The 27,908-nt window shown below is 51.4% G+C and overlaps 1 protein-coding gene across 1 annotated transcript; it reads left to right on the forward strand.

The window, feature by feature from the left end:
* The first annotated feature begins 9,436 nt into the window (after nucleotides 1-9,436).
* Dao (D-amino acid oxidase) lies at nucleotides 9,437-27,538 on the forward strand. Its single transcript, XM_028861679.2, is given in 12 exon segments — nucleotides 9,437-9,659; nucleotides 13,543-13,742; nucleotides 16,843-16,957; nucleotides 17,884-17,960; nucleotides 18,939-18,981; nucleotides 18,983-19,005; nucleotides 20,990-21,044; nucleotides 22,440-22,544; nucleotides 23,310-23,392; nucleotides 24,641-24,758; nucleotides 25,896-25,994; nucleotides 26,937-27,538. Coding segments are annotated over 11 exon segments (1,041 nt in total). The 5' UTR covers nucleotides 9,437-9,659; nucleotides 13,543-13,551; the 3' UTR covers nucleotides 27,069-27,538.
* Nucleotides 27,539-27,908: the final 370 nt, after the last annotated feature.

The following is a 27,908-nucleotide window of genomic DNA, read 5'->3' on the forward strand; positions in this document are numbered from 1 at the left end:
CCGCCCCTCCTCCCTCCCTCCTCCTCTTCCCTCCTCCCTCCCTCCCTCCCGCGTCCGCCCCCGCCCCGCGTCCGCCGGGCCCGCAGCGCGCAGGCGGTGACGCGCATGCGCCGGTGGCCGGCCCGGGGCGGGCCCCGCCGCGCGGTCACGTCCATCCACCCGCGCGCGCGCGCCCCGTGGACGGCTTGCTGCAGTCCATCCCGCGTGGGCCCCGCCTCCGAGGCCCGGCTCGCCCGCCGCGTAGGGGAAACTGAGGCCCCGGAGGCTGGCCGAACCAAGGCTTTGTAAAAAAAAAAAAAAAAAAAAAAAAAACCGCACCCGCTGATTCTTTCAGGAAAGTTATTCCGCTCCTACTGAGTATCCAGAAGCCAATTAGGCGTGCCCTCCGGGACTGTTAAATCCGCTTGCAGAGCTGCTTTGCATGGGGTTCGGGTGTAGTCCTGGAGCAGGGTGCCCCAGCTCGCTCCAGGTCCTGGATTCCAGCCCCGGCACCACCAGGAGCCGATCTAATCTAAGAATTCCTTCTGGTGTCTAGAAACCTAGGGAGCCCGGTGGGAGGGAGGAAGGCTTCTCTATGGAGTCGTGCAGGATCTGTGAGCGGGATTAACCGACGAAGGGAGAGAGAAGCCATCGGCCAGGGAACCGTGGGCCGACCAGAGGCCTGCCTGCCCAGGGAGGGCGACAGGAAGGAGCGGGCACGTTGAGATGGCTCTGGAGAGGTCGCCAGTGGAACTGCGGAGCCCCGAGGTGGAGGGAGTGCAGGAAGGATGAGGTGCCCAGCGCCTGTAAGGGGTGGAGGGACCCCAGCAAGGTGGTCCTAGGCGACTTGGTAGCAACTTCTCTTTCATACAGCCCCCACCCCTACCCTGGACCTCCTGTGGTGCCCAGGCCTTGCAGATCATGGATCTCCAATCCCTCTCCTCCACCTGGGGTTTAATAGACGGCTGCACCTTCTCCGGCTGCACCTTCTCCTCAATGCCCAAGCGGAAACCCAGAAAACCGTCTGGCGCCTCTCTGCCTCTTCCAGGTCCTGGGAGTATTTAACAGTCCTGGACCTTAAAAAGGATTGTCTTTCTTCCTAAATTTTTATTTATTGCTGGGCATGGTGGCGCATACCTTTAATCCCAGCCTTCGGGAGGCAGAGGCAAGTGGATCTCCGTGAGTTTGAGGCCAGCCTGGTCTACAAAGCGAGTTCCAGGACAGCTATGGCTGTTACACAGAGAAACTCTGTCTCAAACAAATAAACATTATATATATATATATATATATATATATATATATATATCATTGTGTGTGTGCGCTATGCTTGTGAACGCGGCATTCAAGGTCAGAGGACAGCTCTGTGGAGTCAGCCACCTTTCTTTGGGCTCCAGGAATCAAATTCAGAGAGTCAGCCTTGGTGAACAGGCTCCTTTACCCCCTGAACTCTCTAACCAGCTCTCACTGGGCTAAAATTGTGGTTCCACTGCAATGTAAGGAAGTTTCCAGTCGCTTACTTCTAAAAGCCACCTGTTAGGTGCAAACAGTCAGGTTTATAAAGATCCCAGGGTGGCCCCAGTGTGGACACAAAGTATTCTCCGCGGTTTCAGATAGCAGCTATGCCAAAACAGCAGGCAGGGGATACTTTTTTTTTTCCTCGAGGAGAGACAGGGTTTCTCTGTATAGCTTTGCGCCTTTCCTGGAACTCACTTTGTAGACCAGGCTGGCCTCCAACTCACAGAGATCCGCCTGCCTCTGCCTCCCGAGTGCTGGGATTAAAGGCATGCGCGATACTTTTTGTCTGTGAACGTGGTCCACAGTTTTTTCAGCATTAAGTAAACAGGTTTTGGATGGCAACACCTCTCAGCAGGGCTCGCCTCAGTTTGGAGCTGCATTTTGACTGACAGATGACCATGAGTGGTCCAGGATGTGATCCAAGAGAACGGGAGTATCTTCTCAGCCATTGGCCAGCATCAGGCACAGTCCAGTCTTTTTTTTTTTAATTTTATTTTATTTTACAATACCATTCAGTTCTACATATCAGCCACGGATTCCACTATTCTCCCCCCTCCCCACCTCCTCACCTCCCACCCCCTCCCCTAACCCCCACTACCCTACCCCCCCATTCCCACCATCCTCCAGGGCAAAAGCCTCTATGGTTCTATGGGTTGTGGTCTGATTGTTCTTTATTTTATATCTAGAATCCACTTATGAGTGAGTACATACCATGACTGTCTTTCTGGGTTTGGGTTACCTCACTCAGGATGATTTTTTCTAGTTCCATCCATTTGTCAGGCACAGTCTTCTGAGACATCTTTCCTGTGTGTCGGCACCAAGTATGGTTTCCTTATGATTATTTGATGCCCTCACATTTGGGGGTCCCTAGAGAAGATAATCCCCAGGCTTGCTTAGAGGTGGTGTATTAGCTGGTTATATATCAACTTGACAGAACTAAAGTCATCTGAGAGGAGGGAACCTCAACTGAGAAAAATGTGCCTCCAAAAGATTTGGCTGTACAAAAGCTTGTAAGGCATTTTCTTAATTAGCCCATGGTGGGTGAGGCCACCCCTGGGCTGGTGGTCCTGGGTTCTATAAGAAAGCAGGCTGAGCAAGCCATGGGAACAAGCCAGTAAGCAGCACCCTCCATGGCCTCTGCATCAGCTCCTGCCTCCAGGACCCTGCCCTGGTTGAGTTCCTGTCCTGACTTCCTCAATGATGAACAGTGATATGGAAGTGTAAGCCAAATAAACCCCTTCCTCTTGAGTTGCTCATGGTCATGGTGTTTCACCACAGCAACAGAAACCCTAACAAAAAGGTGACTCTGTCTCCCCAGTCTCTGACCAGGACTAGTTCTCATGCTCTTGGTTTAACCTCTGCCTATACCTCGGCCGCTGGTCCCTACACCAATTCCTGTCTACGGGTGTAGGGACCATTCCTGCCTATACCATTGCCCTGGTCTTACTACGTCATCCTGCCACAGAACCCCTCTCAAGGCCGGCCCCACCCCTTCTCACTTCCTCCTTCAGCTAAAAGGTTCCTGTCCCACACTTAGACATCACCTCCCTGCCCCAAGACAGTGTCCTTGCCAGGACTGCACAGCCCTGCCCCACCTCCAACCCCGACAGCACTCACCTGCCTTGCCATTTCATCTGTATCGACCCCTCTGTACCTCAGGCATTTAGCCAGGAGCATCCCGAAGAAAGGTCTCAGAGAGGAGGCTGGGAGCGGGTGTGTGAGTGTGTGGGTGCAGGAGGAGCTGCCAAATACTTAAGAACAGACCCTCACAAATTCAGTGACAGACGCTATGATGATTTGTTATTATTTTCATTTGCATATATATGTGTCTGCGTGAGGGTATATGCATATGCACGTAGGTGCCCAGAAGAGGGCACCACATCCTCTGGAGTTAGAGTTACAGGCCGATGCCAGCTGCCCAGCTCTGGTCCTTTGCAAGAACAGCAAGCACTCTTTAATGGCTGATCCATCTCTCTAGCCCTGAGATCGAATTTTAGGATAGCAACGTTAATATATAAATCTGCAAGGAACAAAACATCAAAACTTAAAAATACAATACCAACTCCAAGTTTGGGATTTTTTTTTCTTTCACCCCAGGCTCCTGTATGCTCAGCAAGGCACTTTATTGATTTAATTCTGTCTTGAGTTGAACATTTTAGTCTTGGGGCTGAAGAAATGAGTCAGTGGTCAAGAGCACTAACTACTCTGGCAGAGGACCTGGGTTTAATTCCCAGCACTCACATGGCAGCTCATAACCATCTGTAACTCCAGTTCCAGGGATCTGATGCCCTTTTTTGGCCTCCTTGGGCACCAGGTATTCATGTGGTACCCAGACATGCAAGCAAGCAAAACACCTATGCACATAAAATAAAATGAATTAAAAATTTTTTAAAGATTGAATTTTTTTAAAAGAATGAACATAGATTTATTAAAGAAAAGTGAGAAAGAACACCCAGGAATGGGAGAGGCTTCAGGGAGAAATACTCGAAAAGTTTGATTCTCCTAACCCACATGGGCACAGCATGTGGCTTGGCTCTGGAGTCCTGTAGGACAGTAGGGAGGAGATAAAGGACAGCTTGCGGCCAACACTCTCCACAACTCTGTCCAAGCAACTTCCAAGGATCCAAGGAGGGCACCAGTCAGCAGGAGGAACTCCAGAGGCTCCTTGCATCCTGCAGATTTTCTTTCTGTATTATTATTTCTTAATTAGAACTTGTTTAATCATGTTTGATCTCAGTGAGGTTTCACTGAACGACCCAGCCTAGCCTTGAACTCATGACCTTCCTGCCTCTTCTGGCAAAGTGCTGGGATTGCAGGCATGAGCCACCATGCCTAGCAAGTTTCATAGCTACTAAAATCCATGCTGGGGACCTAGGGAGATAGCTCAGTCTGTCTACCATGCAAGCTCGAGGACCTGGGTCTGGATCCCAGCACCCACAGAAAAACTGAGTGCAGGAACAAGCGTCTGTAACCCCAGACTCAGGGTTGAGGAAGTAAACAAGAGAATCCATGGAGTTCGTTAGCCCAGTGGAATTCTGTGAGAGACACTTTCTCAGAAAGCAAGGTCACAAGCGATTGAGGAAGACCTTACGACCTCTGGTCTCCACATACATGCGAGCATACCTGCACGTGTGCACAGCCCCACACAATGTTACTGAGCTGTCAGCTCTCACCCAGGCATTATCTAAGACATTGCTTAGCACGCATGTTAGCGATGCAGTTTGGCAACAGGTAATTGCACCATCGCCACAACCCCCAACTCCCCCCACCCCATCACTTCCTCCAGGAAGCCTTTCCTGGCCTCTGGCTGGGTCTGATAGCAACAATGTTCCGGGCCTGCCCTGTGTGTCTTCTGGTTCTTTGTTTTGTTTCTCAAGACAGGGTCTCACTGTGTTAACAGCCCTGGCTGTCCTGGAACTCACTCTGTAGACCAGGCTGGCCTCAACCTCACAGATATCTCTGCCTGACTCTGCCTCCCGAGTGCTGGGACTCAAGTCCTAACACCATCAGGTCTGGCAGGAGATATTGGTTCTTGTCACACTGTTGTGAATCTCACTTCACCCGAATGAGGAAGTAGAGCGTTTAAGCTGCTCACTAAAGGTCACAGTACCAGAAAAGGGTGAAGCCCTGCGGCTCTGCTTCAGAATTCAAACAATAGCCATTCCCTCAGGACAGCTTAGGAAGGGGAAGGCAGGAAAACGATACTGATAGTTTTACATTTTAGGAGCAAGTGGTTTGCAATTCCTCCTTTACCTGCTTGCTCAGAAATGAAATTCCAAGTTAATACAGCCCTAGAAGGCTGAACCACAGCCCATAAAAATGTCCATATCCCAGGCCAGGCAGTGGTGGTGCATGCCTTTAAACCCAGCACTCGGGAGACAACGGGAGGTGGATCTCTGTGAGTGCAATGTCCAACTGGTTTAAGTAGCCAGTTCCAGGACAGGCTCCAAAGCTACACAGAGAGACCCTGTCTCAGGAAAAAAAAAAAGGTCCATATCCCAGTCCCCAGAACATATCACCTTTTGGATTCAGCACATACAATGTGTTCAGTGTCGAATGAGTATAGGAATGCTATGTCACAAGAAAAGGGGATGCTGCCGAGGCGATGATGTTAGGATGTTTGCTCGGGGTTTGAGAAGAATGTTCCCTAGGCCTGTGAGGGTGAGGGTGGGGAGGGAGGTTTATAGAGAAGTCCCCTTTGGGGCTGAATAGTGTCTATTAATAATCTTATTCTCAGCACTTTGACCAGTTAGGAGTCCCTGCACTAAATGTTGGTCATCACATGAAGAAGGGTCTCCAGCCAAGGTTGAAGAAACCGATAATCTGTGGATATAAGCGTAGATATTTGGAAGGTAGTTTGTCAATAGTAGACTCCTCCCTGTGACCCCTGACCTCCTGGGCTTTTGAGCAGGTTTACAGCACAAAGCCTGAAATCTTTCCTGCGGCAGGCTCAGATCCAATGCAAAAGCCGTTGGTGACCTCCATAACCCTTGTACCATTATTGGCCCGTGAACACCTCTCACCGGGCAGATCCGTACTGTAGGATGCCAGGACCACAGCTGTCTTTTCCTGGCCCCCTGACCTGCACAGCGCCTTCCAGTACTGTGAGACGTACCCACAAGGGAGGGGATTTTCAGGTAAATTTCAACCTGATTGTTCTGTGCCTGCAACCAAAGTGTGTTGTGTCTTTGCAATTGGTTTTTACCATCGAGTTCTGGTGGGCAGCCAAGGACAATGGTGCCCTGTGTCTTTTTTTGGAAGCCTCTGTCACCTCCTTGACCAATAACTCCAAAGGAGGTATCCCGCATCTTGCACCCATGTTTTCTGAGGGAAGCACTGCCCATCCATTCAAAGCCCCTGTGTTCAAAGCCTGTCTTATTAAGAAAGCAATAATAATACGTTTTAAGAAAATCTATATAATTTCTGATATCACACGTAGGAGGACATTGCAGGGAGAGTTTCTACATATGGAATTAATGGTAGAAATTATAAAGGAAAAAAAAACAGAGCAGATTAAACAAAATTATTTTGAGAGTGGATCTAGCTATGGAGACCAGGATAGCCTCAAATGCACAATCTTCCTGCCTTAGCCTTCCAAGTGCTATATTATAGATATAAGCCACCATGCTGCCTAAAAATAGACTTAAGTAAAAATATAGAGATATAGATACAGCTGTGGGGGCGGGGGTGGCACATGCCTGTAATCCTAGCGCTTCAAGGCTGAGGTAGGAGGATCAGGAGCGCAAAGCTAGCCTCAGCTATGTAGCGAGTTCAAGACCAGCCTGGGTTGCATAAAGATACTTTGTCTCAAAACTGAAGCAAATAGACTTTAAGTCTCTGCTAGATAAGTAACATTTACAACCGAGGGAGGGATAACATCTATACACACAGAAAGAGTGCCCTCAAGTCAACAAGAAAAATAGAAAAATACTTGACGTGCCTCAGTGTAAAAGGAGGGCCAAAGAGAAGGAGGAAGTAGCTACAAAGGTCAACCAGGATATGAAACTATGTCAGGGCTGGGCCAATGAAGGCAGTGCACACTCTAAGGAAGCTCTTGCTGTCCAGGTGGGACAAGTAGAGCTGGCTTCTGAGGTGAATACTCTTCTGCATTTGTAAAGAGACAAAGCCCCCCTGGAGAGCACAGTGGGTCAGATTTCACATGTACAAACTCCTGGGCCCAGTGGCTGCATTTTTAGGAGTTGATCCTAAAGCAGCAGCAATTAAACAAAGGTGCCAGAGAAAGACATCCAGGACAACTTTGCAGAATCAGGAAATAAGAAAGGAAGCCAGGCACGGTGGTTCACACCTGCAGTTCCAGCCCTCGGGAGGCTGAGGCAGGAGGATGGAGGGTGCCAAGCCTGTCTGGACTAATTAGTGAGAACTTGTCTCAAAAGCAACAAACAAAAGTCAAAACAAATGAGACAGAGATGGCCATGTGGTGGCATGCTTGACCAGAATGCCCAGGGTTTGATCCTCAGCGCTATCAACCTGCATAAACCAGCACACCTTTAATGCTGGCACATGCCGGCACTTGGGAGGCAGAGGCAGGAAGACCAGCTCTTAAGCGTCATCCTTGGTTCAGCAGCAAGCTGGAGGCTAATCCGGCTAACATGAGACTGACCAGACTCCACCAGAGGGCTTGTTTTCTTTTCTTTTCTTTTTCTTTCTTTCTTTCTTTCTTTCTTTCTTTCTTTCTTTCTTTCTTTTTTTTTTTCTTTTCTTTTTTTTTTTTTTTTTTTTTTTTGGTTGTTGTTTTGGTTTTGGTTTTAGTTTTTTTCGAGAGACAGGGTTTCTCTGTGTAGTTTTGGTGCCTGTCCTGGATCTTGCTCTGTAGACCAGGCTGGCCTCAAACTCACGGAGATCTGCCTGGCTCTGCCTCCCGAGTGCTGGGATTACAGGTGTGTGCCACCACCGCCCATCTCCTCCTTCCTACTCCGGCTTCTGACTTGAGAATTCTCTCCGGTTCTGCCCCGGCCTCAGTGTGTTAGAGGATAACAAGGCAATTGTGTTGTTTATCAACCAGGTAGTAACTCCGTAACTCTGGCCAAATAAAAATTGCTTTCATAGCTTTGGGGCCTCTGATTCCAATGATTATATCAGTTTAAGCCTCTTCTGGGATACCTGGGGAGATAATTTCTCACCAAATGAATGGGGGCAGGACAGAGAGATAGAGAAACAGAGAAAGAGAGACAGAGACAGACAGAGAGAGAGAGACAGAGACAGAGACAGAGAGGAAGAGAGGAAGTGGAGGGAGGGAAAGAGGGTGATCTGTAATTTGTCTAATTTTTCTGTTTCTAGTTTGGGGCCAAGGGCATTCTCATGTGAGCTTTTCGACTGGGTGTGTGTTAACTTCCAATGGACATACGCAATAGAGTTGGGCCAGCGTCAGGTCTTCGGCAGGCACACACTTGGCTCTCGAGGGTACTGGACCCCAGCTCTGAAGTGGCAATGGTAAATACCGTAAAGGACTGGTCCAGCTGAAGGGCTCAGAACCAGTCCCTTCAGATGAGCCTAACACAGAGCGCCGTGGGATGGGAACAGGAAACGGACACAACAGGGCTCGCTCTTGTGAACCTCTGAGGGCTGTGCAGTGAATGAGGAGCTGGGGCTGCCAGGTGTGAGAGACACACGTGACTGTTCAAGATGGAGACAGGACGCTAAGTGTAAAGGGGGCTTTGCCGTGTGCACTTGTAGGTTTTGTTTTGTTTTTCGAGACAGGGTTTCTCTGTGTTGCTTTGCGCCTTTCCTGGAACTCACTTGGTAGCCCAGGCTGGCCTCAAACTCACAGAGATCCGCCTGCCTCTGCCTCCCGAGTGCTGGGATTAAAGGCGTGCGCCACCACCGCCCAGCTTGCACTTGTAGAGCAGGCTGAGGCTGTACCTTGGAGGCAGGGTACCTGCCTAGCATGCATGCCGCCCTGGGCTCTCTCCCGTGTCATGCATGCTTCCTGCATCATCTTCCTTTGTGGTAAGTGTCGCTGAAGTCGAGGCTGGTGGTAGAGGCTGGACCATCACAGTTCCCCTCCTGTCTCTGGGCCTCAGGATCCTTATCTGTTTATCCAGACGAGTTTTGTTCTCCTATAGCCAGGCTGGAGGTCTAGCCTTGGCAGAAGGCAGCCTGGAGTCCTAGGGCTTTCGTCTCTGGGATACTGAAACAGAGAGTCACACATCCTCACTGCCCAGACAGGCGTCCCTCCTCGGTGAGCTGGCTGGCTGGCCTGGAAGTCCCTGTCCTCTGTCTTTGGCCCACAGTGGGCCCAGAGAATGATCCTCCCCTCTGCTGAGTGGCAGCAGCAAGAAAGGGGGGGGGGGAGGCTCATCTCCAGCTGGCCAGGGAGATAGGTCTTCTTGTGCCCATGAACCCCTCCCTCCCCACAGGCCTGTCCACAGGGGCTTGGGATCAGCCAGCAAAGTCAGGCTGCTCACTAGAGCCAGGGGACATGAGGTCCCTTTGCCAGGCTGAGTTCTGTCCCTGGGAGCAGCACGGTGCCCAGCCCCACCCCTTGCTCTGTGCCCCCTCCACTGCCGGAGACTTTGACCTTGTGTTCCAGTCCTTGCTGGTGGGCAGAGGGCTGAAGTCAACACACCCCGGAATCGGGAGCATTCCTGCGGGAACCGGGAACCTGCAACCCCACATCTTTCTTCTCCAGACACCCGGCACAAGAGGTAAGTGGCAGATGTACGCTTGAGCCAGGGCAGGGGACAGAGCAACATGGTGTCTTCCCCAGGTCAACAACTGTGTTTGAAATTGGTGACCAAAAAAAGGGACAGGCAGGAAAACATCCTTCAGAGAGATGGCACTGTACCCCTGGAGTCAGGTGGGAACAGCAGGTTAAGAATGCCATCTCTCCAAGCCTCAGTTTCCCCTGATCTAAAACATGGAATCTTTTGTTTGTTTTTCAAGACAGGGTCTCTCTGTGTAGCTCTGGCTGTCCTGAATCTCTTCCTCCCTCCCTCCCTCCCTCCCTCCCTCCTCCTCCTCCTCCTCCTCCTCCTTCCTTCTTCTTCTCTCTCTCTCTCTCTCTCTCTCTCTCTCTCTCTCTCTCTCTCTCTCCCTGTGCTTTATAGAACTGAAACTCTCTTTGTAGACCATGCTGGCCTCGAATTCACAGAGATCCTCTTGCCTCTGCCTCCCGAGTGCTGGGATTAAAGGTGTGCACCACCACCGCCAGGCTCAGAACTCAGAATCTTTGAACAAAGTTCTTTATCATAGTATTGATTAATTGATTTGGTATGGGGGACTCCCACATGCCGCACTCTGCATGGGGAAGCCAAAGGAAAACTCTGGGACTCACTTCTCTTCTGCCATGGGGGTCTCAGGAGTGACACACAGGCTGTCACGCTCAGTGGTAAGTGCCTTCACCAGCGGAGCCATCTTGAAGGCTCTGGGATATGGGACTTTGACTCATCTTAGAACAGGGTGAATTTGAGAATTAGAAGGCGGTTGGATATAAAATGCCTGGTGCTGAGCTGAGCCTAATAAACACACCCTAAAGGGTCTTTGTCATCATGCTGGGGAGCGGGCTTGATTTTCAATTCAAAGACGAACTGGAAATAGGCACGGCACAAGCCATATGGTGTGGCCAGGCAGAGCTGGCTTCTCGGTTCTACAAGTCCTTCACGTCCTGCCGAGAGCACGTGACAGTCAAAGGCACAAGCTGCCTTCTCCAGTTGCTTTGTCGGGGACAAAGGTTATACTCGGAGACACAACAAGGAAAAGTCAGGGCCGGCTGATTGCTGTCTGCTTAAAGATTCACAGAGTGCAGTGGGACACACGCAGGCGGGACTGGATGAGATCTGAGCACGGCCCCCACAGGCGGTGGGTGTGGCTCTCAGTTGTACCTTCTCTCCTTCAGCTTCTGTCCCTGGCTTAGGATGGCAATAAAGGACATCTCAGCCAGGCGGTGGTGGTGCAAGCCTTTAATCCCAGCACTCGGGAGGCGGAGGCAGGCGGATCTCTGTGAGTTCGAGGCCAGCCTGGTCTACACAGCGAGTTCCAGGAAAGGCGCAAAGCTACACAGAGAAACCCTGTCTCAAAAAAAAACAAAATAATAATAATAATAATAATAATAATAATAATAATAATAATAAAGGACATCTCCTAGAGCAGCCAGCTGTAAGGATGAAGGGCTTGCGTCTTCCTGATGGTGGGGTCCAAAGAGGCTCTCCTGGGCCATGCTTATCCTGACTTCATCATCTCTCTTTGTCTCTGTCTCTCTCTGATAAAGGCAATAACCCCGCTGGTTCACCTTCGAGGACACATACTCCAAGCACTCTCGATTATAGTAACTGGCCAAAACAGGAGCATTGCATCTCCAACATAAAAATGTCAGCAACCGCAAGGAAACGGTTGACTTAATAACAGAACTGTGTGCCCTTGCAGGCCCAGAAGTTCATTACTGCAGGCATGGATGAACTTACCTGAGGCTGGGTCCACGGCTTCTATAGCCTGGCTCCTGCTCCTAATGAGGACCGCACGCCTTAATACCGCACTCCAATAACAGCTACCCATGTCGGCGTCAAATGTGATTCATTTCTAGCGCATGCTTCTAAAGCAACTGCGTGGGACTCAGAACCTTCCCTCTTCTGGGCAGGCTGGGAGCTACGCCCCCTTGTCCAGTCAGGTCCAGTGACCCAGCTAGGCTCACACAATCAGCGTGTGTCAGAGCTAGGCCAAGCTGAGCATGTCCGCCCTGCTAATCCAGCACACTATGGACTTCTATGTACTGTGTGCTTTGTAGTGTGTGCTGAGTACTATGCACTGAGTACTGTGCTGTATACTAAGTACTGAGTACTGAGTGTTGTATACTAAGTACTATGTACTGAGTACTGAGTGCTGTGTGTTGTGTACTGTGCACTGTGAACTGTGCACTGAGTACCATGTGCTGTGTGGTGAGTACTGTCTAGTGTGTGCTGAATACTGTGTAGTGTGTGCTGTGTACTATGAACTGTGTACTGTGCACTAAGTACTGTGTGCTGTGCACGGAGTACTTACTGTGCACTGAGTACTGTGTACTATGTGCTGAGTACTGTTACTGTGCTCTATACTAAGTACTGAGTGTTATATACTAACTACTGTGTACCAAGTACTGAGTGCTGTGTGCTGTGTACTGAAAGCCCACCAGGCACCGTAACAGGAACCACCGCAGAGCCTGGAGTTGAATCCTCAAGGCAGCTGATGAGGTTGGAGTGACTCCTGTTTTACTAATGAAGTGGTCTTGTCTCGGGGGTGGGGGTGCCGAAGGGGGATAGGAAGTTCTGCTCCCTAAACCCCCAGCACCCAGGGGCGGACTTCAAGCTGCCGCCCTCCGTGTGTGGACTCAGTCCCCATTTTGGCGTCAGAAACCCCGGCCGAGTCCAGCCTTTGTGGCCTGCAGCCATCCCCCTTAGCAAAACTAGGCCGTATTGAGAATGTTCCGCTGTCCAGGGCCCGGGGCCCGTGTTGCCAAGAGCTGGGGTCTGTGGGAGGCCAGCTGAGTGCAGGGGAGGCGAGGTCGAGCTTGGCCCTTCCGGACACACACAACCCCCTTGTTCTGCCTCGCGGGAGCTGGCTGAATGGCGCGAGGTCAAAAGCTGCTAGGCCTAAAACATCTGAAGGTGCAGCCAGCTCAGTCCTCCAAGACAGTCCCATTCCTCTGCCGGAAGAGCGAGTTCTGAGGGCACACCCTGCATCAGGCATGCGCAAAGCCGCATGGGCTAGCGGGGCGGCCTGGCACCCAGCAGGGGTGCCGCAAAGGTGTGCTGCGTTCACTGAGTTCAATTCCAGCACCACCACTTGGTGGCGCTGTGTGCGAGGCACTTCAGCTGCCTTACCTGTAACGTGGGACTAAAAACAGCAGCCCTGACCTCGGAAGGACACAGGAGGCTCGGGTATGAGGATGTGTGAGGCTGTAGTTATGAGGCGGGAGCACAGGAGGGGCTCCCTCAGCATGGAAGCCCCTCCTCTGCACCGACCTGTCGCCCCCGTCCGCCCCTGAGGTGTCTCTCACCAGGCTGCAACTTAGTAGCTTGCCCAGGGTTGACAGCTAGCAGGGCTGAGCCGGTACCCCTGACCACTGGACTACCCTGTGTAACGGTGGCTGGGCACCCAGGGAGCTACTGCGGTTATCCGCCCGCCGAGCGACTTTCGGCACGTGATTTCCCTCTGCACGCCTCCGGGCTTCTACTTGCAAAACAGGGACGTGGAGGATGGAAAGACGGTCAGTAAACAGTAAAGAGCGTGTGCTGCTTTTCCAGAGGACCCAAGTCCAGGTCTCGGGGCTCACAATCACCTGTAACTCCAGCTCCAGGATGCCCTCTTCTGGCCTCCACTGACACCTTGCACTCAGGTGTGCGCACACACACACACACACACACATCCCTAAAAGAAAAGAAAAGAACACATTTTAAAAATTGGGAGACTACCTCTTACGTTCTAGAATCTTGGACTCTCAGTCATCACCCACGGAAGCGACTCGGCAGCAGCGTGTCTGGTGCTTTCTGAGCCGTCAGGAGCCCACCGTCATGGCGGTGACGACAGTGACCCTCAGTCCGCTCTCTCCTCTCGCAGGCTGGTGTGATGCGCGTGGTGGTGATTGGAGCGGGAGTCATTGGACTGTCCACGGCCCTCTGCATTCATGAGCGTTACCACCCGAGGCAGCCGCTGCACATGAAGATCTACGCGGACCGCTTCACCCCGTTCACCACCAGTGATGTGGCTGCGGGCTTCTGGCAGCCCTATCTCTCAGACCCCAGCAACCCACAGGAAGTGTGAGTAGGGGTCCCATGTGGTAGTCTGGGGGCCCATGAAGCTGAGTCCACAGAGGGAGCCTTTCATCACAGTCCTCATCACCATGGACAAAGTCCTCTGCAGAAGCTTTGACCTGACGACATGTATTCCAGCATTTGGGGGGAGAGGGGAGGGGGCTATAAGTTTGAGGTCATTGAGGGTGACAAGAGACTCGGATTAAAACATAAACAACCAGGTGAGTGCACCTACCCATCCTGTAACTCAGGAAGCAGAGGAAGGGGAAGTCACTGCAAGCTAGAGACTAGCCTGGTCTAAAGTTCTGGGCTAGCCAAGAGTACATAGAGAGACTCTGTATTTTTGTTGTTTGTTTGTTTGTTTGTTTTGTTTTGTTTTCTCTGCATAACAGTTCTCACTGTCCTAGAACTCAGTTTGTAGACCAGGCTGGCCTCGAACTCACTGAGATCCACCTGCTTCTGCCTCCCAAGTGCTGGGATTAAAGGCATTCACCATCACCACCTGGCTTTGAGACTCTGTATTCTAAAAATAAATAAATAAATAAATAAATAAATAAATAAATAAATAATAAAATAATAAGAAATAATGAGCTGGGCAGCAGACACAGCTGTGGTCCTGGATCCTACGATAGCCATCTTGGGCACTGTTGATTCCATCCTGCAAGAGTAAGACCACTACCATAGCTTTGTTTGTTTGTTTGTTTTTTGTTTTTGTTTTTTTTTCTGAGACAGGGTTTCTCTGTGTAGTTTTGGAGCCTGTCCTGGATCTCACTCTGTAGCCCAGGCTGGCCTCAAACTCACAGAGATCTGCCTGGCTCTGCCTCCCAAGTGCTGGGATTAAAGGCGTGCGACACCACCGCCTGGCACTACCACAGTGTTTGAGCCAAGTATTATTAAAATACTGGCTAAGATGATGGACACTGGCCAGGTCCATACCCAGGATTCCCAGAGAATGGCTGCATACACCCTGACGTACTTCCTGTCTATGTGTGATCAAGCATGTCCTGTGCAGCTGGGGCAACCAACCTTGTTACAGAAGTGAAAACACATGGCTATTCCTCTGACATGAAGAGCAGCAAAAGTTCTCTGTCCTTGGGCAATTGGGTCCACAGGTTAGAGGCGTTTCCGTTTTATGGCTCTCTTAAGCACAGTGATTTAAACTTCAGCCCTCTAAGGCATCACCGCAGGGCTCATCCCTGAAGCTGGAGCAAAGAGTGGCTCAAGATCTGGCCTGCTCAAGTCTGACCACCCGGGGCCAGATCCCCAGAGCCCACTTCAGAGCTGGATGTAGTCCCTCACATCAGTAACCTCAGGCTGTCCTTGCTGGGGAGACTCCAGGAGGATGCCAGAGAATCGCCCAAAACTCCCAGCCCAGCTAGCCTGGAGCACACAGCAGCAAACGGTAAACAAGGTGGAAGACCAGGGCAGCACCCAAAGCTGTTGTCAGACCTTCCCATGAGGACCACAGCAGGTGTGTGTGTGTGTGTGTGTGTGTGTGTGTGTGTGTGAGAGAGAGAGAGAGAGAGAGAGAGAGAGAGAGAGAGAGAGAGAGAGAGAGAGAGAGAGAGAGAGAGAGCATGCGCGCGCGCACACGTGCGCGTGTGTGCGCGCGCATGCGCACACACGCACACAGGAAATAGATAAATAGTGCTAGGGACTGTGGATGGCCCATTCTGCGATGAGTTCTGTGCACTGGGACCTTTGCTGTTCTTCCTCGAGCTGAGTGACTCACAATGCCACAGCACTTGATGAATCCAGAGCCAGAGCATTGAGGATGTTGACGGAAGAAGGTACGGAAGGCCATGATGTGTGTTTAGCAGCTGACAGGTGTCAACGACAACCCCACAGTGAATGGCATCACGCAGACCGTAAGGCTCTCTCCTGTCAAGAAAGTCTGAAGCCATGTTTCCGTCAATGGTGTTGCTTCCATCTCAGGTCTTTTAACCTCAAACACAGCTCTCCAGGTCACTTACATTTTTTTTTTTTTTTTAAATTTTTTTTGGCCAGGGTCTCACCATGTAGCTCTGGTACCTCCTATGTAGATCAGGCTGGCCTCGAACTCAGAGATCTGCCTGCCTCTGCCTCCTTCTAGGATTTTAAAAGTGTGTGCTCCTACAGAGAGCCTTGATGTTAGCTTCTTGAGGACCTGTAACTGCAGAGAGAACAAGGGACCGATCAGTCACAGAGGCTTCGGCCAGCACACACTGGACGGCCTGACTGGAATGGAGCCAGCTGTGTGCCTGAGAAGAGAGACAGACAGCAAGTCAGTGTCTGTCCCCCCTCCCCACACCCCCACCCTGTGCTCACAGCGGGGGTGCTCAGTTCCAGGCTGCACTGAGTGTGAGCCCGAGCCGCAGGCATGCTCCTCAGGGTGCCCAATGGGGACGCTTTTCTTCCCGGGTTTCCATCTGGGCTGTTCGGAGCACTGGAGGAGTGAGCCCCATGGGTGTGTGGGTTTTGCACACAGCCTCACCGCAGCGCGACACAAGCTGACCTTCTCAACAGTTCTGCCCAGGGTGCCGCTGAGTGACCAAGACTCTGGTGCCATATTGATTAGGAATAAGTTTGGGGTCACAAAGAAAGGGACCAATATTCCACGTGAAGTGTCTGGACAAGGCAACACTTATCTTGATCTAGAGGGTGTGCTCAGAAGACCAAACATACACAGACAGGAAGTGCATTCGATTTTTATTCTAACTCAAGTGGTGACTATGTCTTTTCCCCATTGACTGGGTCCATCCTCTCTCTTTCTCTCTGTCTCTCTCTCTCTCTTTGTGGTTTGTTTTTTATTTTGATTTTTGAGACACAGTTTCTCTGTGTAGCCCTGGCTGTCCTGGAACTCTCTCTGTAGACCAGGCTGGCCTCGAACTCACAGAGATTCACCTGCCTCTGCATTCGGAGAGCTGGCATTCAGTTGGGTAATTGAGTCTAAAAAGAATTGGTGGGCAGGAAACAAAGGGGGAGGGGTCTCAGCTCCAGGTCATCGTCAAATTCCTTCAAGGTCTTACAGGGTGGGGAGCAAACAAGATTTTAATTCCTTGACCTAAACTCAGGTTTTACAGGAATCGGTAGAAGAGACTCAACGTGCTATTTCTTACCCTTCCAGGGAGTGGAATCAGCAAACCTTCGACTACCTGCTGAACCACATCCACTCTCCAAACGCCGAAAAGATGGGCTTGACCCTAATCTCAGGCTACAATCTCTTCCGGGATGAAGTTCCGGTGAGCGGAGAGTCCTTGACCGCGAGGGCGATGAGCCATGGTGCAGAGACACTACAGAGCTAGACCACCCTGTGGGTAGAAAGAAAGGTTGACTGGGGACCAGATTGCCAAGGCTATCTCTCGGGGTGTACGGGGAGACAGAGAGAAGAGCAAGATGGGAGGAAAGCAAGTAGATTTTATGTCAGCACGGTGGAGAATCAGCTGATATAGGTTCGAGGATTGAGCAGGAACTACCTGTCCTTGCCCGAGGTAGCTGACCTTTGAGGGGAGGTTAAGGGAGTTTCCTGGCAGAGTAGGGGTGTTCCCTGTTCTGCTTTTCTGGTGAACAGAAACCCACCTTTAGGCTTGTTTAGCCAATAACAATCTACCCGCTTACCCTGCCAAAGTCCTCTGTTTAAGACAATGTCACTAATTGTGGGTGGGTGATTTGGACCTAACAGGGCACAGATGGGGCTGGGCCCCTGAGCTGAGGGAGCACTCAGAGGTCACAGACACGGGTCCAAATCAGATCTGTCTGTCTGTCTATCTATCTGTCTGTCTATCTGTCTATCTATCTATTTTGGTGGAGTTGAGAGTCGGGGCTTTGTACGTGCTAGGCAAGTATCTTGTCACTGAGCTACACCCCAGCCTCAGATCCACTGAGACCCTCTGTCCCTCCCCTACACACAGACTTTACCCCCCCCCACTCACTCCGATGCTAGACTTGAGGGCTCTGTGGCTTTAGACAAGTTACGACCTCTCTAAGGTCATGTGGCCTGTCTGTAAGGATGCGCACAGCATCCGCCTCAATGGCTGGTTGTGAGGATCAAACAACAGAGTCAGATAAGTAAATGCTGCCGACTGTCACCCAGCGAGCAGTCTGTGAGTGTCTGTTATCCTGATGGTCAAGTCCACCTATCCCTGTGAGCCCGTCTCTGCTTCCACAGGATCCCTTCTGGAGAAACACAGTTCTGGGATTTCGGAAGCTGACCCCCAGAGAGATGGACATATTCCCTGACTACAGGTAAGATTCCTGTCCTGGGCAAAGGACACTGGGGCATGACAGTTCAAACAGAACTATCCAGAAGGCAGCCAAGAAGAGAAGCACTGATTTGCTATCCCATCTCAGTCCCAGAGCCCTGATACCCTGTCCTTCCGATGTCCAGCCCTGTCCTGGGGTTCCTGGTGCACTGGCCTTTGGGCTGAAATGTCAATCAACTCTGTATCCATATGATGGAATACTAGACACAAATCTACCTGTGAAAAAAGGCTTATTTTTAGCTCTTGAGAGTGCTTGTCACAATGGGAAGCAAAGAGAGGGGACGATGAGGTCCCACATAAAGGCCACTGATGGCTTAAGGATCTTTTTCTAACCCTAACCTTCTAATCCCACCACCTCTCAAGGGCTACCACCTCAGAGACCAAGCCTGTGCCTATGGCCTTTGAGGGATGTTCAACATTTAAACTTGTCTTAGTTAGGGTTTTTTATTGCTGTGAAGAGACACCATGACCATGGCAACTCTTACAAAGAAAACATTTAATTGAGGTGATGGCTTACAGTTTCAGAGGTTGATTATGGGGAGCATGGTGGCACACAGGCAGGTGTGTGGTGCTGGCTACATCTTGACCAGAAGGCAGCAGTAAGTTGACTGACTGTCACACTGGGTGAGGAAACAGAACTTCAGAGAAGCTAAATGATTCCCCAGGGCCACAGAGCCATGTGACCACACTCGGATTCCAGCTCAGCCTGTGTGCTTCCATGATCCTGCCCTCCGGTCCTCTCCTCACCTGGCCCCATCCCCCAAAACATCCAACTTCTATTTGCATATCCCAGAATGGCATAATTTGATGGGAAATTCCTCCTTGCATTGAGCTGAATTCCCACCCCCACCCCACAAATGCCACCTGGTAGCTCAGCTCTAGCCACTGGGGACTCAGAGAATAATACCAAGCCAACCCTCAAACTGCAGATTCTGACCTCTTTCCCCCGCTCTGACTCTAGCTATGGCTGGTTCAACACAAGCCTGATTTTGGAGGGGAAGAGCTTACCTGCCGTGGCTGACTGAGAGGTAAGACCGAAAGCTCCCTTTGAGAAGGACAGGTCCCAGGGACCAAGCTGAGGAAAATCCGGGGGTGCTGTATGGGAGCTGTCCCCGGTCCTGATCACCGCTGTGGGCTGAGGCAACGGTTCTGCCCGCGCAGGGCATCAAGGCATCTGGGCAGATTTTCATTTGCTGTACTTCTTAGCAACATCACGCAAGCCTTCATGCTCATAAAAAGGATCGAAATGTTTTTCTAGGTAGATTTACATAGTGTGCATGAATTATCTTTTTTTAAAAAAATTTCTCTCCCTTTCATTTTTCTTCTCTAACTGCTCCTGCAAGTATCCCTAGAACAATGCAAAGTGATGGAGCCAAGAACAGATGCCCCCCGTCTTGTCACTGATGTTTTAATGTGGATCGGTCATGTTCCTCATTAGCAAACATTAGCTGGCGGGATCGTGTACATTCCTATTAAAGGAGACTATATAGTTCCTATATTTTATTAAGATTTTGAAGAACTCCGAAATGAATGGAGACTTTGTGATCTGAGAAGACCTTTTAAAATACAGCTTTCAGGATCCTACTCCACACCTGCTGAGTCCAAGCCCCTGGGGCACCGGTCCAGAATTTGGTTTTCTTTGTCTTTTTGAGATATGGTCTCTCTACATAGCTCTGGCTGGCCTGGAATTCTCTATGTAGACCAGGGCTGACCTGGAACTCACAGAGACCCACCACTCACTGCTTCCCAAGCGCTGGGATTAATGGAGAGTCTCATGTCTAGTAGGTCCAGAATTTTGTATAAGTTGCCTGGGTGAGTGTAGCTATCAGCCAAACTTGGGAACCATGTCACGTGAGAGTTTTCCTGAAGAGACACAACACACACACACACACACACACACACACACACACACACACACACACACACGACTACTCACCCCAGATGGGGAACCCACAACAGGCTCAAAGTCCAGTTTGGTGAAAACCAATGAATGCCTTGCGTTGGTAACAGGAGTTTGGGTGAGGGGTCATTTACAGGAGTAAGAATGACTCCAAGACACAGCCCAGCCCAGCACGGGTGAAAGCTGCCACCCTGGGGCTCTCAGCTCATCTCAGAGGCAGCTGCCTGCCTGGGAGGATCTCCCCTGGGCTGCTCAGCTGGCCCGAGTCTCCTCCTCCCTTAGCCAGGCACTGATTGTGTAACCTGGGGGAGGGGCCTCATGGATCTTGTGTTTCATCTTCCCGAGTCATGTGATGTTCATTAACTTCGCATCTCGGGAGTCACGTGATGTTCATTAACTTCGCATCTCGGGAGCCTTCCCGTTCCTTCCAGTCGTTAACAAATCTGAGGGAACTGCACCACAGCATTGTGCTGACGCGGCTACTCTTGTCCTTGGGACATTGTGACCCCTGACCCGCCTCTTCCCAGGTGTCCCATGGTGAAGAAAGTATGTAGTTAGAACTTCTGAGGGAAGCCTCTGGATAGCTATGGTTTCTAGCTCCTTTGATGGAGTTTTCAGTGCAGGAATCAAACCCAGGACCTCGCAGACACGGCACCACTGAGCCCTTCTCTGGGACATTCAGAGGGGGGGAAGGGTGTCCCCGGGCCCACTGTCTCTGGTGTCATGCTCTGCAAAGGTGCATTGGCCCCTGGTCCAACTCTGCCTCTTCTCCCCACACCCCTGAAGTCTGTCCCTTTTGATATGAAGCACTATGATGACAGCCGAATACAATGAAAGAAGCCTGGGCTTGTGTCCCAGTCTCTCAGTGCGCTGCTCGCTCCGTGACTTTTAGGAAGACCAATCTCCACCTCTCAGTGAGCGGCTGGGGCCACCCAAGAGGGCCTTGTTTTCAAAAGGATGACTTTCAGGCCGCTGGTCCAGTCAGGTGCCCATGAACTAAATGGCCACCTAGGGGCATCTCGTGGGGCTCTGTCCGCAGGAAAGTCCCCTGTGCTGCCCTCCAGGAGGGATGTGCGGAGAAGGGACTGTTTTGATGTCTCTCCTCAACCCAGGTTAAAGGAGAGGGGGGTAGAGTTCGTCCATCGGAAGGTGGAGTCTTTCGAAGAGGTGAGTGGCAGGGGTGTGAGGGGATGGGTGTGGGAGGGAGGGAGAGAGGGAGGGAAGATAGTTCCTGCTGCTGTGTGGGAGACCCCTTCTTAGACTTTCGGGGTCCCTGCAGGCCTGCCCCAGGCTCTAAGCCTTGTCTCAATCCCAGGAGGCCTTGGGCGTTCTGAGGGAGGAGGTGTCAGTGTGATGTCAGGGGTGGGTGGGGTGGGGGGGGTGGGTGGGGGGGTAGGGGGCGGGAAGGGAGCAGTGAAATCACGGCGGCCAGACGGCACTGGTTTTGTCTGACCCCAGGAGGGTTTTAGAGGCAGAGTCAGCTCTGCTTCACTCCACGGTTCAGACCCTTCCCTGCTTCCCACTGACATCTGGGGTGACATGGCACTCAGCTGGGACCACAGGCACACCATCAGCATGAGCAGTGATGAGATCAGGGCCAGCGTGTCCTATCAGGTCAGCTACGCGACTTCATGTAGTCCCAGAATGCAGAGTAATGCTTGGCACAGGCAAAGGCCGGCACCTCCAACTGCTGGTGTTGAGCTCCTGGGGGTCAGGGCTGGCCCAGATGGACACTTGGGCTGACTCTGACATGGCTCCCCTTCCTGGTGGCTCTAAGACAGAACACACTGAGCAGTTTATGTGTCCATGATGGCCTTGAGGGGAGTCACCAGGGATGGGCTGGAAGCATGGGGGTGCTTACTGTGTCTGACTTGGCAAGCGTTTGGGGCATAGGCAGAGCCGAAGCCAGTGTCCTGGCAGAGAGAAGGTAAGAGGATCTTAAAAGGGATCTGATGAAGATGAAGACTGGAGCCATCTTGGCTTAATAGAAAGTTTTTTTTTTTTTTTTTTTTTTTTTTTAAAGGTTTCAGGGAAGTTCTCCGTCTACAACATTCTCTGTCCAGCAGTCTCTCCTCAGGGTCACACGGCATCCTCACAGGAGCCTGTAAACATTATTGTCAGCTGAGTGGTGGTGGTGCACACTTTTAATCTCAGCACTCGGGAGGCAGAGGGGGGTGGATCTCTGTGAGTTCGAGGCCAGCCTGGTCTACAGAGTGAATTCCAGGACAGACAGGGTTATATAGATTAACCTTGTCTTGGAAAAAAAAAGAGAGAGAGAGAGACAGACAGACAGACAGACACACACACACACACACACAGAAAGAGAGAGAGAGAGAGACAGACAGACAGACAGACACACACACACACACACAACACACACACACACACACAGAGAGCGCAGCTGAGCCTCAAGGAGCTAAGGACATTCCTAACCAAGGTCCCTGGATCACCAGCACACCTCACCCGGCACCCCAGGCAGCAGACAGCTGTGGTGTGAGAGTCTGAAGGGGCCAGGGCACGGCACAGTCCTCACTCCTCCCTGTCCCTTGTCCTTGCTGCCAGGTGGCAAGAGGAGGCGCGGACGTGATCATCAACTGCACCGGGGTGTGGGCTGGGGCGCTGCAGGCAGACGCCTCGCTGCAGCCAGGTCGGGGCCAGATCATTCAGGTGAGATGCTGCCGTCAGCGGAGAGCTGGCCCTGCCTGCTGCAGCCACTCCAAAGCTGGTGGACGGCGGTGTCGGGCGACTCCAACCTTTGAGGTGGTGACCTATTGAAGAAGTAGGGACCAACCTACCCCCTGTACCCCAAATGTTCCGTTTTGGAATTTCTTACCCAAAGCAAAGTGGGTGTGGAGATGTTTACCCAATGTGAAAGCCGTAGCACAGGCCTGAATTATTAAGAAAACAGCGAACCTTTATGAAGTGCTTATCAAGGGCCAGATACGTTGATCATTTAGTCCTTACCACAGCCCTCTGAGACGGTCCTATCATGTCACACCGCCACTTAACTGGAGCACAGAGGTGTCAAGTAACACATGCAAGAATGCACAGCAGAAAAGGGTGGGACTGGGGTTAGAACCCGGGATCACTGGTGTGCGGGTGTCACGACTGTCCCATGCTTCTCACGATGCATGGGACATATATGTACGTGATTGCCTATTTGTGGGCACACCGATGGGTATGGCCACATGCACATGTGCACGTGTGTGTGTGTGTGTGTGTGTGTGTGTGTGTGTGTGTGTGTGTTTGCTCCTGTGAGCTAAGGTTTTTCTATAGACGTGTGGTGAGGACATGGGATGCTTCAGGGAACGAGGGGAGCTGTCTGTCAGGTGATCCTCATGCAGTTCTGGGTCAGGGGAATGAGGGGAGCAAACGAAAAGGGGGGCCATCAGCCTCGCTCCCTGAGGAGGTGTGTCTGCCTTGAATCAACAGGTGGAGGCCCCTTGGATGAAGCATTACATCCTCACCCATGACCCAGCCCTCGGCATCTACAACTCCCCGTACATCATCCCAGGGTAAATCTCTGACTGATCTAAGGTCTTAGAGGGGACACTTTCGTGGCCTCCTAACACTCCATCCACCTGCCTAGTGTTTCTCCTCCAGGTTTTTCTTCCTTCCTTCCTTCCTTCCTTCCTTCCTTCCTTCCTTCCTTCCTTCCTTCCGTCTTTCCTTTCTTCTTCTTCTTTCAGTTTTTTTTTTTGAGACAGGGTTTCTCTGTGTTGTTTTGGTGCCTGTCCTGGATCTTCCTCTGTAGCCAGGCTGGCCTCGAACTCACAGAGATCTCCTGGCTCTGCCTCCCGAGTGCTGGGATTAAAGGCGTACGCCACCACCGCCCGGCTTCTCCTCCAGGTTTTATACATGGGCTTGGGCAATGAAATCCCTAGGATGGTGGGATTTAGCCTTGACTGGACCTTACCTTGAGCATCCCTCTTGGTGGCGGTGGTGTAGAGCCAGGACAAAGACCCTGGATACACAGGCTGTGGCAGACACCGAAGGTGGTGGGGATGGCCCAGAGGGAGCCGGGAGAGCAATGGTGTTGACGGTGCTGTAATGTTGACCTCAGAGGTGATGGCGTCTACGGGGCAGTGTGGAGAGGTTGGCAGGGCTGTTGGTGTTGAATGACAGTGGCATGGTTATTGATGGGGAAAGATGGTGCTGATGGGGACGTTGACAGGTGTAGGGTGTCAACGTGACGATGTTAAGGAGATCAGCGTCGTTGATGGTGGTGATGGTGGTGGAGGGGAATGACATTTGGTGTTGATGAAGACGAACCATGTTGCTAGCATGTTGGAGATGATGATTTCCAAGGCAGTGAGTGGTGTGGTGGTGCTGGATGCCTTGGGAGGGGAGGTGATTTTATTGGCGTGGCGGAGATGGCAAGGTCATGGTGATGTTGCTTTCGTGGGATAGAGGGTGACTAGGTTGGTGTTGATGATGATGCTTGTCGTGTGCTGCTGTATCTGTCTTTCCATGAGTTCTAGGGGGTCTGAACTCAGGTCCTCACTGCTGTGCTGCAAGTCCTTTGCCCCCGAGCATCTCCGTCGTTGATGGAGAGGATGGTACTGCTGGCGATGATGGTGCCAGGGATGGGTAGCACAGTGGGTTGATGGAGATCACAGGGGCAGCGGGGTGTATTTAGCGGGGATGGCGATGTTGACAGGAGTGGACGACTCCGTGGAGACGATCGTGAGGGAGAAGGAGAGGAGAGAGATGCCTCCCTCGGCAAGGCTTCATTTTCCTCAGAACTCTTTGTTTTGATCTAGGTTCAAGACAGTTACTCTCGGAGGTGTCTTCCAGCTGGGGAACTGGAATGAATTAAACAGCGTCCATGACCACAACACCATTTGGAAGAGCTGCTGCAAACTGGAGCCCAGCCTGAAGGTGAGAGGTGTCAGTGCCCTAGACCGGGGCAGCTTGGTCCTGATGGGGGGAAATGTGCAAGTTAGCCCCAGAGAGAGACCCGAGTCTACAGCAGCATTTGACAGTGTTCAGAGAAGTCCTCGCTATGCGCTAATGATACCTAATTGGTCTTTCTGAGAACGTCCTTTATAGGGTGACATCTTAGTGTTTTCACAGAGAGCAGGTGTCCTTGATGCTTCCGTTTTCATGTTTGCCTGATCATGGTGATGCTGAGGAGATGGGTGGGAGACAGTGTTGGGGTTGGCGGTGACAGAGCTTCAGTGGTGGTGACATGATGGGAACCGTTGGTTATACCAGAACAGTGGTGGGTGGTTATTGATATATATATAAACTAGTATGAGGTGACAGAATGGCTCGGGGCAAAGGTCTTGTGGCATTAGCAGAGTCCAGGTCCCCAGAACTCCTGAAAAGATAGATGTAGCAGCATACATCTATAATCTCAGCGCTCCTATGGTGACTCAGAAGGTGGGGACCAGGATTCCTCAGGGTTGTGAGCCAGCTAGCCTCGCACATGTAGCAGTAAATAGACCTTGTTTCAAACAAGGTGGAAGGTGAGGACTGATACCTAAGGTATCACTGTGGCATGCATGCACATCACATATAAACACATACATATATACACACACACATACACACACATGCACACATATGCACATCACACACACACATGCATGCACCTGCACATCACACACACACACACACATACACACACACACACGCCCCACACACATACAGGCACATGCACAGGTGCACACACATGCATATGCACACACACAGGCACACACATGCACATGCATGCACCTGCACATCACACAAACACACACAGGCCCACACACACATACAGGCACATGCACAGGTACACACACACAGACACACACATGCATATGCGCACACACAGGCACACACACACACACGCACACACATACACACACACACACACAGGAAGAGGGGGATGGCAACTGATAGCGTGTGACCAAACAGTGTGGTGGTGACTGATGAAGGGGTGGTGCTGAGATTCTAAAAGCTAACTCACAGCTTCCTAGAGTGTCAACAGAGAAAACCATCTAGGTAAGTTGCCAGCATTTTTTTTCTCCACAGAATGCAAGAATCGTTGGGGAACTCACTGGCTTCCGGCCAGTCCGGCCTCAGGTTCGGCTAGAAAGAGAACAGCTTCATTTTGGATCTTCAAGGGTGGAGGTGTGTTGAGTCAAGGGAAGTGACGCCCGCCCCATCTCCAACAACAACCACCACCATTTCCCAGGAAAAGCCACTGACTGACGGAGATCAGGTGGTGGCCACCCCCTCCCATAAATGGAGACACCGGGATGAGGTGGGGAAGGACTGAGTAGAGAGAAATGGTATTTTATGCCAAGTGGCAAGACAGACTTGTGACTGTCCCTTGTCCACCCTGAAGCTCTTTGGGTAGGAACAGCTTTCTCTGCCCTCCTGAGAAAAAAACAGGACTTCCATTGGTGATGTCACCTTGCTTAAGTCAGACCGCTGGTGACAGGCAGGGCTGTGTATAACTCGAACCCGACTTGAGACATTTCTAGGATGTTCACTGTGTAGCTGTACTATTTGTTATCTTTCCCGGGGGGGGGGGAGGTGGGAGCTGAGAGCATTGACTCCGTTGGTTAGTCTGTGCCAAAGACACTGAGCTGAGCAAGTGTGGGCTGGAAGTGACCCCTGGACCAAGGTTACTCTTCTCCTCTTAGATAGGGGTGTGTGGAGGGTATGTGTGTGAACACTGTGTGCATGTAGACAGAGGGGCACAAATGTAGGTGAGTGTATAGAGGGACCATGTATGTCTCTACAGAGCTGTGTGAGTGTGTGGGTAACGATGATGAAGGGAACGATGGAGCAGATGTCCCTGACTTCAGGGGTTCACGGTTCCGCATCTCCTGTGCTAGGGGATGAAGCAAGAGTCTAGGGTCCCATCCTACCCCTCCTCAAATACTTTCCCTTAAGCTAGTCCCAAGCCCTGCCCAACATCCTGCTAACACACTTGATGGAGCTCGTGGCATCGGGTTTCACCAAGGCTCTTTAGAAAGTTCCAGGTCTTCCAGCGTAGCCAGGCTTTCCTGAGCACTCCTTGATATTCCTTTCTGTCCCTGACCGTCATCTTTCTTGCTTCTCCAGGTCATCCACAACTATGGTCACGGAGGCTACGGACTCACGATTCACTGGGGTTGCGCCATGGAGGCAGCCAACCTCTTTGGAGAAATTCTAGAAGAAAAGAAGTTGTCCAGGATGCCGCCATCCCACCTCTGAGGATGCTAGTGACCATCATTTGCACCATGAGAACACCCCAGTGCCATACAGACAATTAACTGACACTCTCTCCTTGATGATTTTGCAAACCTCCCACCTCCCCGGCTTTCTTAGGCAAAGGTGTGGGGAAACCCTGATGCTCCACTCATCCATCACGGCCTGGTCCTTCCCATGCATCCCATCTGGTAAAGCATCTGCAGGGATCCTGGCTGGTCCTAAACTAGTCTACACGAGACAGGCAAGATCTAAGATCATGTAGCAATCCAGTTCTCCCAACAGAACGATGGTACTGTGGCTGGTTGTACTGGGCGGCAGGGTCTGCGCTCAGTCTGTTAGGAGTGGTCTGGAAACCTTTGCTTAGAACTCTGATGAGTGGTTTGCCACACATTTGATGTCACCGGTGGAAGGGAGGCTCCCGCCCTCGGCACTCCGCTGGTCAACGTTATTAAAACACTCTTTGGATTGCCAAACTCTCTTCAGGGTTGGTCCTAAGACATGCTTTCCTCTCTTTCCCACCACCACGAGGGGCGTCTTGGTGGTCTTGAGGAGACTTGATCTAGGTTGTACGTGTATGTGTGAGGGTCAGGGAAAGAGGGGGAGATCATAGTTCAGGACCTTGAGCGTGCAAGGTAAGTGCTCCACCACTGACCGAACCCCACCGTCTTGAGACCTGAAATCAGAGAGAGGAGCGTACAACCTTGGTACACTGAATGACTATTTTTACATTTGTTAATCTGTCGTGTCCATGTGTGTGGGTGTGAGCATCCATGGTCGTGATATCTTGGGGTCAGAGGACAACCTGTAGTGGTCAGTTTTCTCCTTCTACCCTGTGGGTTCCAG

Source organism: Peromyscus leucopus, chromosome 23, assembly GCF_004664715.2.
Source record: "Peromyscus leucopus breed LL Stock chromosome 23, UCI_PerLeu_2.1, whole genome shotgun sequence".
Taxonomy (NCBI): domain Eukaryota; kingdom Metazoa; phylum Chordata; class Mammalia; order Rodentia; family Cricetidae; genus Peromyscus; species Peromyscus leucopus.